Source organism: Coregonus lavaretus (assembly GCF_964263955.1).
Source record: "Coregonus lavaretus genome assembly, chromosome: 29".
Lineage (NCBI taxonomy): Eukaryota > Metazoa > Chordata > Actinopteri > Salmoniformes > Salmonidae > Coregonus > Coregonus lavaretus.
This window is the reverse complement of record NC_140016.1, coordinates 22,551,998-22,568,583: the sequence shown is the minus strand read 5'-3', so window position 1 is coordinate 22,568,583 and position 16,586 is coordinate 22,551,998. Positions and strand designations below refer to the sequence as shown.

The 16,586-nt window shown below is 40.5% G+C and overlaps 1 protein-coding gene across 1 annotated transcript in view; it reads right to left on the bottom strand.

The window, feature by feature from the left end:
* Window positions 1–16,434, bottom strand: part of LOC311104804 (large ribosomal subunit protein uL11m-like) — a 59,944-nt gene extending 43,510 nt beyond the window's left edge. The window contains exons 1-2 of the mRNA XM_084146728.1: window positions 16,338–16,434; window positions 641–797 (exon numbers count right to left, since the gene is read on the bottom strand). Of these exons, the coding sequence (XP_084002854.1) occupies window positions 641–763 (123 nt within the window). The 5' untranslated portion in view covers window positions 764–797; window positions 16,338–16,434. The remainder of the gene's footprint in view (window positions 1–640; window positions 798–16,337) is intronic.
* Window positions 16,435–16,586: the final 152 nt, after the last annotated feature.

Genomic DNA, 16,586 nt, shown 5'->3' with positions numbered 1-16,586 from the left:
GGCCGACAGCCTACCTCTTTGCGCTCCCCCTGTCAGGGGTGGTTAGTCATAGGAGATAAAGGGAAAAAAACAAGGGAAGAGGAGAGAGGGAAGATTAAAGGGCCAAGGCCGATGCCTAAAGCCTAGTGGCTGCCGACTGGCACTTATTTACAGTTTACTTCACACACACACACACTCAGCGCTTGATGGTGCAAGGGAACAAAGAGAGAGACAGAGGCAAAGAAAAACTCACTGGCATGGCGTGCTGCAACACTGACATATGGCATATGAAACCATTGAGAGGGTACCTTTAGCCAAACATACGGGTCTGTTTTGCCTGGATGCAACTCATCTCACCTCATTACTGCTCTCTCTACCACATGAAGGCATATTTTCTTGAGCTCTCCAACCCACACAGTGTGGGAAAGGGAGAAACTTAACAGAAGGAAGTCTAAATCATTCATCATAGCTCAGCCCTCAAAAGGCACCAACACTTTCTTTTTGGCAGGAACTTCAAGTATATTTCAAGAGCAACCGCCAACTGATGCACAAGAACCTGACACTCCAAGACAAGTAAAGAATTTGACACAGAGTTTCTCTTCTTGTTTGAAGGGAAATAGAATAGGAGAGACAGGAAGTGGAGTCTGAGCAGTAAGTTTACCTGTCCCAGGACAGGACCCAGAGGGGGTCCGGGAGCCGCCTGTCCTGACCTCACGATGGCCCGGATCACACCCCCAATGTCCACCTTCTTCACGGCCTTAGCAGCCTTGGAGATCTTGGACATCGCAGTCTGTATGGAACGCCCTCTATCCGTCTGTCTGTAAGGAGAAAGAGACTACAGCGTAAGAAATCTGAGCAGAAAAAAGCTATTAACTTCACCCACCAAAGACATCACCTTAAACAACTAATTTACAAACATGCTGGGCTCATTAAAATATCACACAGTCTAATCGATAGAAGACACCCTCGGGCTAAACCCGAGTTTTCTATTTCGTAGCAGTCTAGTAATTAAAAAAATCTTTGCCTTCGATCTCCGTGCAAGTCACCTGGAGGGCGTTTGTGTGGATCAGTGAGTGTCTGAGTGAAAAGCAAGGCCCTTGGTCCTGGCTGGATTTAGAGATTCTGAGATGAAACATTGGTTGCATTCCAAATGTCTCCACTGTATCTAATCTGATACCACCACCGAAGCAGTACACAGTATAGAACCATTGTAAGCTGTATGACTCATTACCATCATGTCTCTGTACTGATCCCTGATGGGCCGTTATCTCTGCACAGCCCCCATCAGCAGAGGTGAGGGGTCATTTGGAACCCAGCCAAGACAACGTCAGGTGGATAACCATCGTCACTCTACAGTAAGGGCAGAGAGGGGTCTTCTTTTTCATTCCACCTTCAAATGCATTTACCAAATTACCAAATTACCAGTCAATTAATGGAGTGGGGAGAGTGGGCTGAACTCTTGGCCCTGCTCCGCGGAAAGAGCCAGAACACATAAATAGCAAGCCTGTAGACTGTAATACCCACTTGGAAAAGACCACAGCTGTAAAACCCAGAGATCAATGGGTGTACACAAGAGACAAGTAGGGAGTTTTAAGGTTTAGCCAGGTGATATTGGGTGAGACCTGCATTCAATAAAAGTTAGAACTTCAAAAGGAGTGGAGAGGAGACGTAAAAACAATTCAGTTTGGGCAACAGAGGGTAACAAATTAGATCAACAACAGCTGAAGAGCAGACACAATCAAAAAGATATATCTGGGCACTTTTGGTGTTTCAAAGTAGAAGGTGCCAATGAGAAGCTGTTGTTCTATGTAGTGTAGCTGGGTTTGTTTTAAGGGCAATTTCAGCATTTGCAAAATCTAAACTTTAATGTCTCACAGAATGGTCTAACAAAATAGAAATGAAACTTTTGATGTGTGTCTATAGTACCCCTTGGGGGAAGTGTACTGTTCCTTCAGAAAGTATTCACACCCTTTGACTTTTTCCACATTCTGTGTTACAAAGTGGGATTAAAATGGATTTAATTATCTTTGTCAAAGATCTACAAAAAAATACTCTAATGTCAAGGTGGAAGAAAAAATCTAACATTTAAAAAAAATGTATGAAAAATAACACTAATATACACATGACCAAAAGAGTGTGGACACCTGCTATCCAACATCTCATTTCAAAATCATGGGCATTAATATGGAGTTGGTCCCCCCTTTGCTGCTATAAAAGCCTCCACTCTTCTGGGAAGGCTTTCCACTAGGAACATTGCTGCGGGGACATGCTTCCATTCAGCCACAAGAGCATTAGTGAGGTCGGGCACTGTTGTTGGGCGATTAGGCCTTGCTCGTGTTCGGCATTCCAATTCACCCCAAAGGTGTTCGATGGGGTTGAGGTCAGTGCTCTGTGCAGGCCAGTTAAGTTCTTCCACACGATCTCAACAAACCATGTCTGTATGGACTTTGCTTTGTGCACTGGGGCATTGTCATGCTGAAACAGGAAAGGGCCTTCCCCAAACTGTTGCCACAAAGTTGGAAGAACAGAATCGTCTAGAATGTTATTATCATTGTATGCTGTAGCTTTAAGATGTACCTTCACTGGAACTAAGGGGCCTAGCCCGAACCATGAAAAACAACCCCAGACCATTATTCGTCCACCAAACTTTACAGTTGGCACTATACATTGGGGCAGGTAGCGTTCTCCTGGCATCCGCCAAACCTAGATTTGTCCGTTGGATTGCCGGATGGTGAAGCGTGATTTGTCACTCCAGAGAACGCATTTCCACTGCTCCAGAATCCAATGGCGGCTAGCTTTACACCACTCCAGCCGACGCTTGGCATTGTGAATGGTGATCTTAGGCTTGTGTGTGGCTGCTCGGCCATGGAAACCCATTTCATGAAGCTCCAGATGAACAGTTATTGTGCTGACGTTGCTTCCAGAGGTAGTTTGGAACATGGTAGTGAGTGTAGCAACTGAGGACAGACGATTACATTTTATTTTACCCATCTACCAATAGGTGCCCTTCTTTGCGAGGCATTGGAAAACCTCCCTGGTCTTTGTGGTTGAATCTGTGTTTGAAATTCACTGCTCGACTAAGGGAGCTTACAGATAATTGTATGTGTGGGGTACAGAGATGAGGTAGTCATTGAAAAATAATGTTAAACACTATTATTGCACACAGTGTGTCCATGTAACCTGTGACTTGTTATGCACGTTTTTACTCCTGAACTTATTTAGGCTTGCCATGACAAAGGGGTTGAATACTTATTGACTCAAGATATTTCAGCTTTTCATTGTTTATTCATTTGTAAAAATGTCAAAACACTTAATTCCATTTTGACATGTAGTATTGTGTGACAAAAAAATCTAAACTTCATCAATTTTAAATTCAGGCTGTAACACAACAAAATGTGGAAAAAGTCAAGGGGTGTGAATTCTTTCTGAAGGCACTGTGTATACCCCAAAAAGCAGACTTCTAAATATTGGAGAAATTAAGCAAATAAGAAGTGTTATGGATGTTACATGAAATGGATAAGCTTTTTGGGGAGACTGAACATATTAGCAAAAGTCTGAGTTTGTAAGTCTTAGCTGAAACCATGGATAGCCTTGGTTGAACACAAAAACAATAATTTCGAAAATATTTCCTTTATTGCTTTAGAGAACAAAAACAACCGTTATCGATATTACTCTGTTATAGATGTTACAGAGTCTGAAATAGACTTTAAATCGTAAAGATGTCTTGGTCAAAATGTATCATAACACATTCGTTGTCATTCAAAATGTTTTTAAAATGTCAGCAGACGGTATAGTACCTAGGATTGCATAATTACAGGTAGCCGGAATACTATACAAGGCCAGACACCACACCCTCACATATACAAATGAACCTTTACCAGTTGAATGCAGACACATACAGTGGGGAGAACAAGTATTTGATACACTGCCGATTTTGCAGGTTTTCCTACTTACAAAGCATGTAAGAAGAAGGATGAGTACAACCCCAAGAACACCATCCCAACCGTGAAGCATGGAGGTGGAAACATCATTCTTTGGGGATGCTTTTCTGCAAAGGGGACAGGACGACTGCACCGTATTGAGGGGAGGATGGATGGGGCCATGTATCGCGAGATCTTGGCCAACAACCTCCTTCCCTCAGTAAGAGCATTGAAGATCGGTCGTGGCTGGGTCTTCCAGCATGACAACGACCCGAAACACACAGCCAGGGCAACTAAGGAGTGGCTCCGTAAGAAGCATCTCAAGGTCCTGGAGTGGCCTAGCCAGTCTCCAGACCTGAACACAATAGAAAATCTTTGGAGGGAGCTGAAAGTCCGTATTGCCCAGCGACAGCCCCGAAACCTGAAGGATCTGGAGAAGGTCTGTATGGAGGAGTGGGCCAAAATCCATGCTGCAGTGTGTGCAAACCTGGTCAAGACCTACAGGAAACATATGATCTCTGTAATTGCAAACATAGGTTTCTGTACCAAATATTAAGTTCTGCGTTACTTATGTCATGCAATAAAATGCAAATTAATTACTTAAAAATCATACAATGTGATTTTCTGGATTTTTGTTTTAGATTCCGTCTCTCACAGTTGAAGTGTACCTATGATAAAAATTACAGACCTCTACATGCTTTGTAAGTAGTAGGAAAACCTGCAAAATCGGCAGTGTATCAAATACTTGTTCTCCTCACTGTATAACCTATTTCTTTGCATTACCATTTTTCTGAAATATTTTAACACATTATGCAAATTAGACAATATACAGTGGGATCCGAAATTGTTGACACCCTTGATAAAGATTAGCAATAATTACTATTTAATAATTCAAATACTGAGCTATATTTTATGCAAAAAAAATTGAGAAATTATATTTTATACTAATACAGAGTAAGAGATTTTGTTTAACAAGTAATATTTGTTTTTCTAAAAAATGTAGGGGTCACCCCTAAAGATTCTTATAAAGTAGTCAAACGTTTAGTGTTTGGTCCCATATTCCTAGCACGCAATGACTACATCAAGCGTGTGACTCTACCAGTTCGTTTTGGTTGTTTCAGATTATTTTGTGCCCAATAGAAATGAATGGTAAATAATGCAGTGTCACTTTGGAGTCACTTTTATTATAAATAACAGAATATTTCTAAACACTTCTACATTCATGTGGATGCTACCATGATTACAGATGAGCGAGAAAGTTACAGAGGTTCAAAGAACATACCCCCCAAGACATGCTAACCTCTCACCATTACCAATAACAGGGGAGATTAGATGTCTTGGGGGTATGATCTTTGATCCTCTGATGTTGTCATTGCGTTCTAGGAATATGGGACCAAATACTAAACTTGCCTACTTTACTTATAACAATCTTTAGGGGTGTCAATCATTTTGACCTCTACCTTGAGGGGGAAAAATGTTATTACTTGTTAAACAAAATCTCTTTCTGAGCAATTGTATCAGTATAACATAATTTCCCACATTTTTTGAGTATACAATAATAGCTCAGTATTGGAATTATTTATTTTATACAGTCAGTATTGCTCATCTTTATTAAAGGGTGTCACTAATTTCGGACCCCCTGTACATGTGCCTATACTGCCAATCCACTTTTCTGGACACTGGATGAAGTGAGTATATTTTGGGGGGCTTTCAGTTGAAAAATACACTCCAGGACTAGAAATTATTTTCAGCATATATTTTCCAAAATAATCGTATCATTTTCAAGACATCAACAATTGCTTCAGTAAAAGTCTGAAGAATACATTTCAGAACAAGCACACAATGTGGTGAACGCACAAGCTTCTGAAGCTTAAATATGATACAGCAATATGCATCACATCAACAACCATTATGGATGTTAGGGATATCTGAAAAAGGATACTGACAATGAAAAGAGAGAAACCAATTATAGACCATATAAAACACTGATGAAAGCTAGCTGTACATAGAACGTTTCAAGATGATTCAATGTAAGGTGCATGCTTAAAAAAAATAAAATAAAATAAAAACTCATGGATGTTACATTGCCTGTCCCAGTCACCCCCAGTCATCTTTACAAGACTGTAGAAACACGCAAACAAAACTAAAGCGCCTTTGAGACTTGGCACCCTACTTTTTAATGGTCAAAATCCATAAAATGTCCTACTTAAACGTTTCAAATAAAGCCTGAAATCCAACATATATACTGTACCTTAAGGATAATTATGAACGTGGTTTCATTCGGAAATGGCTAACTTTATTTGTGGATGCCCATTGACTTTCCCACGGAATAGGCCTTAAATGAAAAGCAATTATGGGGCTTAGTAAGAATGTTAACGGTATTAAACTGGGTCGCTTACTGTGGGGCAACACAAATATTATTTTCGTTTTATGAACTCTACTCTAGCCCCTGCCTTGAAAATATCACTCACGCCTGCCACTACATTTCAGCAGTCAATTTCATGCTACTCACATAACGTGTAATTCCACTGTAAAATAATCATGTAGCAGCTCAAATCGATTAGGGAGCGAGTCAGAAATAGAGAATAGAGAGTCCAGCATGCATAGAGCAGGGTAATCTGCCCAATTTCAGGTGGGGAAAAAAGCAACGATCAAAGAAAAACCACAGAACTTCAAATGAATTAACAAAACACCTGCGGAAACTGACAAACTCCCTTAGAGTTCTATTCCTTTTTAAAATGGACCATCATCCTAAAACACATACGCCAAGACACACTGACATGCAAGGCAAGAAGTGGAATTATTGTAAAACATACTAGACAATAATTTGGAATGGCAGCGAATGTGGGGTTAGTACTCCAAATATGGGAATTTGGGAATAGTTGGGAATAGTAGTGTGAGGAAATGACAGTGTCATGCTTTCATGCACCACAACTCAAGCCGAGTATGAATAATGAAAACAGCAGTTCCCGCTAAAAATGAAATTGTTCATCAGAAGGCCAAGCACAGAGGGCTGGTGAAGCACTGACCTAGATAACAGCAACAACATTTCACAATACTGCATTTTGCATTCATAAATCACACCTCTCTTTGTGACTCAATATTCTATAGAGATATGTAGCTGATACATTATTTGAAGGTGATATGTGTATTGCTATTTCTGCACCTGCTGTGCTTCTAGAGCCAACATACCATTGATGAGCATGCTAAAACACTTGAGGCTGGATAATCATTAACAAATTAGGAATCGACTTTCTTTTCCTGGCCAAACATTGATCAAAGGAGTGCATTAACCTATGTATTATGGAACAACAGACAAATTGGGACATAATTTGAAGATATTTCTGCAAACAACACACAAAGGCTTGGGGCCTTGTATGCTCCTAGCCTCAGTAATCAGTCAAAGCCAGAGAGAGGGACGCCGGTCTTACATGTTCTCTGAGTGCATAAAGCTTTGCAAGTCAAACATTGTGATGTTATGCAGAGCAATTAATTGTTACCACAAAAGTCAATAGAACCCCACTGAATCACACCATAGGTCTTGATGAGATTAAGATAGTTTAGCCCATCAATTAAATGCAAAGGAGGTCTTGAAGTTGTGATCAATACCGATATGAACATAGATAAGATGAAGAAAAGAACAAAGCAAAATAAAAGACTACGGCCAGAGTTTAGCCATGAGGTTGCACAACTTTTTAAGTCAATGAGACTCGTTTTAGTCAAATTATGATCTATTTGGGCATGAAGTGACAAATCCGAACTGCTCACTTCATGCAAATCCGGGTGAATGCAGTGTATTTTCCTATGATATGACATACACATTCTTTTCAGCCTACGTTTCGTTTCAGGGCTGGGTTTTAATTTAAACGTTACCACACACCAGCAGGTTTATTAATCAGAAACAGCTGCAAAGTTATTCCTCTTCGTGACTGAGATGAGCCCAACAGCCTTGTGTTCACTTGACTGCCTGAGCCATGGAGCAAAATAAAAAGGGAGAGAAACGTATGTTTTTGCACCTCCACTTCAAACATTTTACCCGAACATTTGTCAATTTTCACTTATTTTTTGCTAGTCTGTATTTTATATATATACTGTATACACACAAACGTGGCCAGTTTATTAAGTACACCCATCTAGAACCGGGTCGGACCCCCCTTTAGCCATGAAGGGATGCAACTGGTCAGCAACGACTTTCAGATATGCTGTGGCGTTCAAACGTTGCTCAATATCAAGGGACCATAACGTGTGACAGGAATACATTCCCCACACCATCAGCCTGTACAATTGACATCAGGCAGGATGGGGCCATAGACTTCTGCTGTTTACGCCAAATCCTGACTCTGCCATTAGCATGACGCCACAGGAACCGGGATTCATCGGAACAGTTCATGTTTTTCCACTCCTCAACGGGGTGGTGTACCTAATAAACTTGCCACTGAGTGTATAAATGACCATTTTATAAATGGTATAATTGCGTGATATGATAGCATTTTGCAAACCTGCTCCCCCCGTTGCCCCAAGATGAATGGTTTTTGACCACTAAAGCTTTGCTTCACTACACGCACCACTGCTTTGCTTGGTGTAACGTTAGCTAGAAACCACAAGTGTCTATCCAGATAATGAAAAGGCACCCCGAAAGAAAATTAAAGGAATTTTTAGTTACATGTCATTTGCGACGTGAATGATCATGAGCGAAATCATTGTAGCCTATCATTTCACTTCCCCTGTGAGAACCGTTAGCACGGGCTGACTTGGCTTTGCTGTACCGCAGCCTGCCAGCAGCCTACCTACCAACGGTTGCACTGTTTCCATTACAATTGAAAAACGCATATAAACCATCTTTCAATAGTTATCCAAATTACCGGGCAGAGGGTCATTTTATTATTTCTAACTATTTATATGGCGGATTCACGGCCGCAATTTATGGAAGATGCCAAAACTTCAGATGACAATTGATGATGAAGTCAAAGATAGGCCAGCGGTTTCCATCTGTGGCGAAATTCTCCCTAAATCAATGCTTATGACAAATCCAGTTCCAGAACCAGCCATAGAGCCAGCTGGCTAATCATTTGAATATGGTGTAGTTAAAACAAAAACAGCAACAGCATCACATTAGCTAGCTAGATAAAGTTAGCAAGATATCAAAATGTTCATAACTAACCCAAGATAGACCACACCCTGTCGATTCCAATGGAACAAATGAGTCATAGTGGGCAGAACAAGCAAGGAGGGGGCAGAGCCAAGCAGGAGCTAGCAGTATCCTATTGGCACGTTCTAACATATATTTGCATATTTCCGTTAGGGAATGCCTACTTTGTGAAGTGCACTTTTGCAATAACTCAATTCACCCTTGCGCTTCTTCTAAACAATGCAACTTTTGGAACCTTTGGCAAAGAGTAAAGTCTAAAAAACGTAGTCCACTCTGTTCGTAACATATTTTAATTTTGGGAACAGAAAACTGTATTGAGATCAAATGTTTAGTCAATGAGAACATTAGCAGAATGTCAGCCAAAATCTGCTACCACTGCCGGCCACTGGGCTTCCTCTCACCACCATATTTGGTAGTGAGTGGAAACGCCAAGCGGATGCTTCATATTTATACATCCAGTGAAATATCTGTCTTATTGTTCGATCTGTGTAGATAAGGTTAGCTAGCTAGCTCCACTGACAGCTGTCAGTGCCCTATGTGTTGATGTTTAATCAACTCCACAAGGAAATTCCCACACCCAATTCGTGAATATGTATAAGTAGCCTTCGTCATTCTTCGGAGGTGTAACCTAAATGAGCATTTCCTGTCTAGGTCAGGAAATTACACTGAAATAGTGACCAGAGCTGCCATGGTCTATCCATTTCAACTCCAAATTTTGCACTGTGGTTTTCACAGTCAACTGAGAACTCTGGAATGGACAGCTATTTGACACAGATGGGATCGTCTATCTAAACAACAATCCTGCCATGTAAAACAAATGAGAACGCACCTAACATATGCTGTAAGGCTTTGATAGGCAAACTATTATGATATGACTTTGTTAAGATGTCTAGTTAGAAGACATAACTATTTGGTTAGCATTTTTCACACATTAGCATTCAGTCTTTAAAACTCTGCAGCCCCGTAGCTGAATATCTATTGCAGTAAAGTCAGTGTCAGGCATTCTGAAGGCCAGACAAAGAACTCAAGTAAAGTCTTGGAGAAATTCTCACAAAATGCTAACTGACAATGTCTAGACAAGGCTATAGATCACTCTACCAAGCCCAAGCTTAATATTGATCAAGCTGAAATCTCAAAATAGTGATCATGTCAGGCAGCTGCTGCTAATAGACTTTGGCTAGAATCTGGGCTGACGGGCCTCTGATCTTTTCCTAGGGCCTCATTTATAAACCAAGCTTAAGTACAAATATTCCCCAAAATGTGCATGCGCCAGTTCACGCAAAAGTTGGCATTTATAAAAATGTAACTTGACATGAGAATGTGCTCACCTCACCGCAAACTTTAGACCATGCATACTTGCATCTGCTAGTGGTTGAAATATTGTATTGCAAGCTGGAGAGGAAGTATTTTGTGCAAATGGGGGATATAAACCTTATTCATACAAAACAAAAAAGTATTAACAAGAACGCTGCCATTTACCATTAGTGAGAAGGGCATAGGAATCTTTTTCCTATTTATTTTAATAAGCATCTCAGAATATATTCCTCACCTTTTCTGGCCGTGATGGGTTCATATTCCCGAAGGTGCCATAGCCTACAACAAATTACCATGTGCATCTCTAATTTAATTGGACCTAGTAGCCTAGTAAATAGATAGGCCTAGCCTATATGTATTTTAAGTTTAATATCATAGGCAGTGCAGTTTATAATACCGGTATACAGTCGAATTTAACAGCTGATCTATACTGAACAAAAATACACTATATATATATATATACATACACACACACACACATACACATATATATATATACACACAAAAGTATGTGGACACCCCTTCAAAATTAGTGGATTCAGCTATTTCAGCCACACCCGTTGCTGACAGGTGTATAAAATCGAGCACACAGCCATGCAATCTCCATAGACAAACAGTGGCAGTAGAATGGCTTTACTGAAGAGCTCAGTGACTTTCAACATGGCACATCATAGGATGCCACCTTTCCAACAAGTCAGTTTGTCAAACGTCTGCCCTGCTAGAGCTGCCCCGGTCAACTGTAAGTGCTGTTATTGTGAAGTGGAAACATCTAAGAGCAACAACGGCTCAGCCGCGAAGTGGTAGGCCACACAAGCTCACAGAACGGGACCGCCGAGTGCTGAAGCGTGCAGCGCGTTTAAATCGTCTGTACTCGGTTGCAACACTCACTACCGAGTTCCAAACTGCCTCTGGAAGCAACGTCAACACAAGAACTGTTCGTCAGGAGCTTTATGAAATTGGTTTCCATGGTCGAGCAGCCGCACACAAGCTAAGATCACCATGTGCAATGCCAAGCGTTGGCTGGAGTGGTGTAAAGCTCACCACCATTGGACTCTGGAGCAGTGGAAACACGTTCTCTGGAGTGATGAATCACGCTTCACCATCTGGCAGTCCGACGGACAAATCTGGGTTTGACGGATGCCAGGAGAACGCTAACTTCCCGAATGCATAGTGCCAACTGTAAGGTTTGGTGGAGGAGGAATAATGGTCTGGGGCTTGTTTTCATGGTTCGTGCTAGGCCCCTTAGTTCCAGTGAAGGGAAATCTTAACGCTACAGCATACAATTACATTCTAGACGATTCTGTGCTTCCAACTTTGTGGCAACAGTTTGGGGAAGGCCCTTTCCTGTTTCTGCATTACAATGCCCCTGTGCACAAAGCGAGGTCCATACAGAAATGGTTTGTCGAGATTGGTGTAAAGAATTTAACTGGCCTGCACAGAGCCCTGACCTCAACCCCATCGAACAACTTTGGGATGAATTGGAACGCCGACTGCGAGCCAGGCCTAATCGCCCAACATCAGTGCCCGACCTCACTAATGGTCTTGTGGCTGAATGGAAGCAAGTCACCGCAATGTTCCAACATCTAGTGGAAAGCCTTCCCAGACTGCGAGCCAGGCCTAATCGCCCAACATCAGTGCCCGACCTCACTAATGGTCTTGTGGCTGAATGGAAGCAAGTCACCGCAATGGTCCAACATCTAGTGGAAAGCCTTCCCAGAAGAGTGGAGGCTGTTATAGCAGCAAAGGGGCGACCAACTCCATATTAATTCCCATGATTTTGAAATGAGATGTTGGATAGCAGGTGTCCACACTCTTTTGGTCATGTGTATATTAGTGTTATTTTTCATACATTTTTTTTTAAATGTTAGAATTTTTCTTCCACCTTGACATTAGAGTATTTTTTGTAGATCGTTGACAAAGACAATTAAATCCATTTTAATCCCACTTTGTAACACAGAATGTGGAAAAAGTCAAGGGGTGTGAATACTTTCTGAAGGAACAGTACACTTCCCCCAAGGGGTACTATAGACACATATCAAAAGTTTCATTTCTATTTTGTTTGACCATTCTGTGAGACATTAAAGTTTAGATTTTGCAAATGCTGAAATTGCCCTTAAAACAAACCCAGCTACACTACATAGAACAACAGCTTCTCATTGGCACCTTCTACTTTGAAACACCAAAAGTGCCCAGCTATATCTTTTTGATTGTGTTGGGGGACCAACTCCATATTAATGCCCATGATTTTGGAATGAGATGTTCGATGAGCAGGTGTTAACATACTTTTGGTCATGTAGTGTATAAAAGCGACATGTAAAGTGTTGGTCCCATGTTTCATGAGCTGAAATAAAAGATCCCAGACATTTTCCATACGCACAAAAAGCTTATTTCTGTAACATTGTGTGTACACATTTGTTTAGATTCCTGTTAGTGAGCATTTCTCCATTGCCAAGATACTCCATCCACCTGACAGGTGTGTCATATCAAGAAGCTGATTAAACAGCATGATCTTTACAAAGGTGCACCTTGTGCTGGGGACTGAGGAGTATTTCTGTCTGTAATAAAGCCCTTTTGTGGGGAAAAACTCATTCTGATTGGATTGGCTGGGCCCCTGCCCAGTCATGTGAACTCCATTGATTAGGGCCTAATGAATTTATTTCAATTGACTGATTTCCTTCTATGAACTGTAACTCTGTAAAATCTTTGAAATTGTTGCATGTTGCTTTATACTGTATTTTTGTTCAGTATACATTGAAGTAGGCCTATGTATGCTATTGTAAGTACTGTAATACAATTTTTTGGAGTCGTCTACAATGTTTCAGAATTTGCGGGCAGTCCATAATGTTTAGGTTGGGGGAATAGTCGATGCAAAACATTGTTGAATTCAAAACGTTCTGCTAACAGGTCCACGACAATTTGACATTGTCCGTTTCTGAAAGAGAAAACAGTCCTTATCCAGATACAGCATAAATTACTGCTAAAGATAAAAAAAATCTGCCAACACAGTAAATAGACTGGTAGTTTATGGACAGTATTTTACAGTATGGCTAGGCTACAGTATTGCTGTGTGATTGCCTATTTAATCTATGATGTCGCGCTCCTAAGACCCTATACCAAGGCACGGAATATAAACCCAATAATCTATTGATAAACTACAGTGCCTTCAGAAAGTATTCACAACCCTTGACTTTTTCCACATTTTGTTGTGTTACAGACAGAATTTAAAATGGATTAAATTTAGATATTTTTTTGTCACTGGCCTACACACAATACCCCATACAAAGCCGAACTGTCTTGAGTCAATACGTTTTCAAACTCTTTGTAATGGCAAGCCTAAATAAGTTCAGGAGAAAACATTTGCTTAACAAGTCACATAATAAGTTGCATGGACTCACTGTTTGCAATAAGTGTTTAACATGATTTTTGAATGACTCTCATCTCTGTACCCCACACATACAATTATCTGTAAGGACCCTCAGCCGAGCAGTGAATTTAAAACAGATTCAACCACAAAGACCTGGGAGGTTTTCCAATGCCTATCAAAGAATTTCACCCATTGGTAGATGGGTAAAAATAAAATAAAAAGCAGACATTGAATAACCCTTTGAGCATGGTGAAGTTATTACACTTTAGATAGTGTTTCAATACACCCAGTTACTACAAAGACACAGGCGTCATTCATAACTCAGTTGCCAGAGAGGAAGGAAACCGCTCAGGGATTTCACCATGAGGCCAATGATGACTCTAAAACAGTTACAGAGTTTAAATGGCTGTGATAGGAGAAAAAAAGAGGATGGATCAACATTGTAGTTACTCCACAATACTAATTGACAGAGTGAAAAGAAGGAAGCCTGTACATAATTTTAAAAAATCCAAAAAATGCATCCTGTTTGCAACAAGGCACTAAAGTAATACTGCAAAAAATGTGACAAAGCAATTCACTTTTTGTCCTGAATACAAAGTGTTATGTTTGGGTCAAATCCAATACATTACTGAGTGCCACTCTCCATATTTTCAAGCATAGTGGTGGCTGCATCATGTTATGGGTATGCTTGTAATCGTTAAGGACTGGGTAGTTTTTCAGAATAAAAAAAGAAACGGAATGGAGCTAAGTACAGGCAAAATCCTAGAGGAAAACCTGCTTCAGTCTGCTTTCCACCAGACACTGGGAAATTAATTAATGTTTCAGCAAGACAGTAACCTAAAACACAATGCCAAATCTACAATGGAGTTGCTTACCAAGAAGACAGTGAATGTCCCTGAGTGGCCGAGTTACAGTTTTGACTTAAAATCTACATTAGAATCTTTAGCAAGACCTGAAAATGGTAGTCTAACAATGATCAACAACCAATTTGACAGAGCTTGAAGAATTTAGAAAAGATGTGGTGAAAAGGTGTGGAAAGCTCAGATACTTACCCTGAAAGACAGCTGTAATTGCTGCCAAATGTGCTTCTACAAAGTACTGACTCAGGGTTGTGAATACTTATGTAAATGAGATATCTGTATTTCATTTTAAAACATTTGCAAAAATGTCTATAAACATGTTTTCACTGTCAATATGTGGTATTGTGTGTACATGGGTGAAATAACAATAAATAAAACATATATTTTGAATTTAGGCTGTTCCACAACAAAATGTGGAATAAGTCATGGGGTATGAATACATTCTGAAGGCAATGTAAATATTAAACAATTCGTATTTTGCATGTCATGGCATAATGCCAATAGCTCCAAAATTATACAGCAAATAAAGGGCATTATTTTCACCATAAAAGGTGGAGTTTCAATGCTCGTTCCCACGCGCACAGTTTTACAACAGTTCTGATTTATAACGGGAAACATGCGTATGAATGGCGTGCGCCAAGTTTATAAATCTCAATATTTTGGTATGCGCAGACTTTTCAGAAATGGTGCACGCAATAGTTTAGTGCGAAATTTACGCAACGGTTATAAATGAGGCATCAGGGGCTGCTCCAGTTTACATCTGCAGCCCGGTGCATGTTTCAATTACCTGAACAAGCCCATGGGGTCCTGTTCAGACCTTATATTATAACTAGGGGTGCACCTTAGGGGTGTATTCATTAGCCAGATTCCATTGCAAAATATTTGGTATGTTGCTAAATGTTTTCCAATTGAAACAGTTTACTCCAAACGGAAAACGTTTAGCAAAGAAAACGAGAGCTTCTATTTGGTTCCTAAAACGGTAAACGTTTCCGTTGCAAGACGTAATGAATACACCCGTTTACTTCAGAGTAAATGGTAAACGGTTTTTGGTGCAAAACGTTTTGTTACAGACCAAACGTTTTGCAATGGAATCCGACTAATGAATACACCCCAGGCTCCCTCGTCTCTTTCCCCTCAAATACACTGATGAGAATGAGCTGAGAAGCAGTGTAAAGCTAATTCCCAATTAGCATCCACCATTGCTTTCAGTGTTATTAGATGAGTGCAGAATGAAGGAAAGAAGACAAGGACAGTTACTGAGAGAGGGAGAGGTGGTTAGTTCAGGTGCAAATACCATTTTGTATTCCCTTCAGTTCTTCAAAGACAAATAACTAGTACAGTACTGATACTGTACTGGAGAGTTCGAGTGATGTCACGGTGATAGAAGGCTTGATGTCTGTAAAGTGTGTTTGGTGTTTTATTTGATTATTGACAAACAATGCACTTAGCTACTCGTCAATGCAACTGAAACACGGTGGTCCTGCTAATTCCTGCACACGACACCAACCATAGAAATATGCATACAATACAGGTTTGAGCATCAGCGCAAAGACGCACACATTTAGCTAATATTCTCATTTTGCTAGTTAGTGTCAGCTCGTGCTAGCTACATTGCAGAATAGGAGCTATCGTTAGCTAGCTAGCTAACGGTAGGTAAATAGTATACACAATAAAACGAGATGACAAACTAATCTAGCTAGCAGACACTTAAATTGAAGTTTTTTAAAAAAAAAGTGTCCCTTTTACCGTACCTGTCCGTTATTCAATGCTCAAAGCAGAAGCACCTTCACACTTTACAATTTACCTAACGCTCAGGGCGCAGCCATCTTGGATGAACCAGAAACACTCACTGGTGAGAGCGCCACCAACAATGCTGCCAACTAATGTGTTGGAGGCTAACTGAAGAATAGCATTGCAGGCAAGAGCATTCAGCAGAGCAGAGTAGCGCTAAACATAATACTTTGAGCAGAGCTAGATCATTGAGCTCTACATTTTTCATG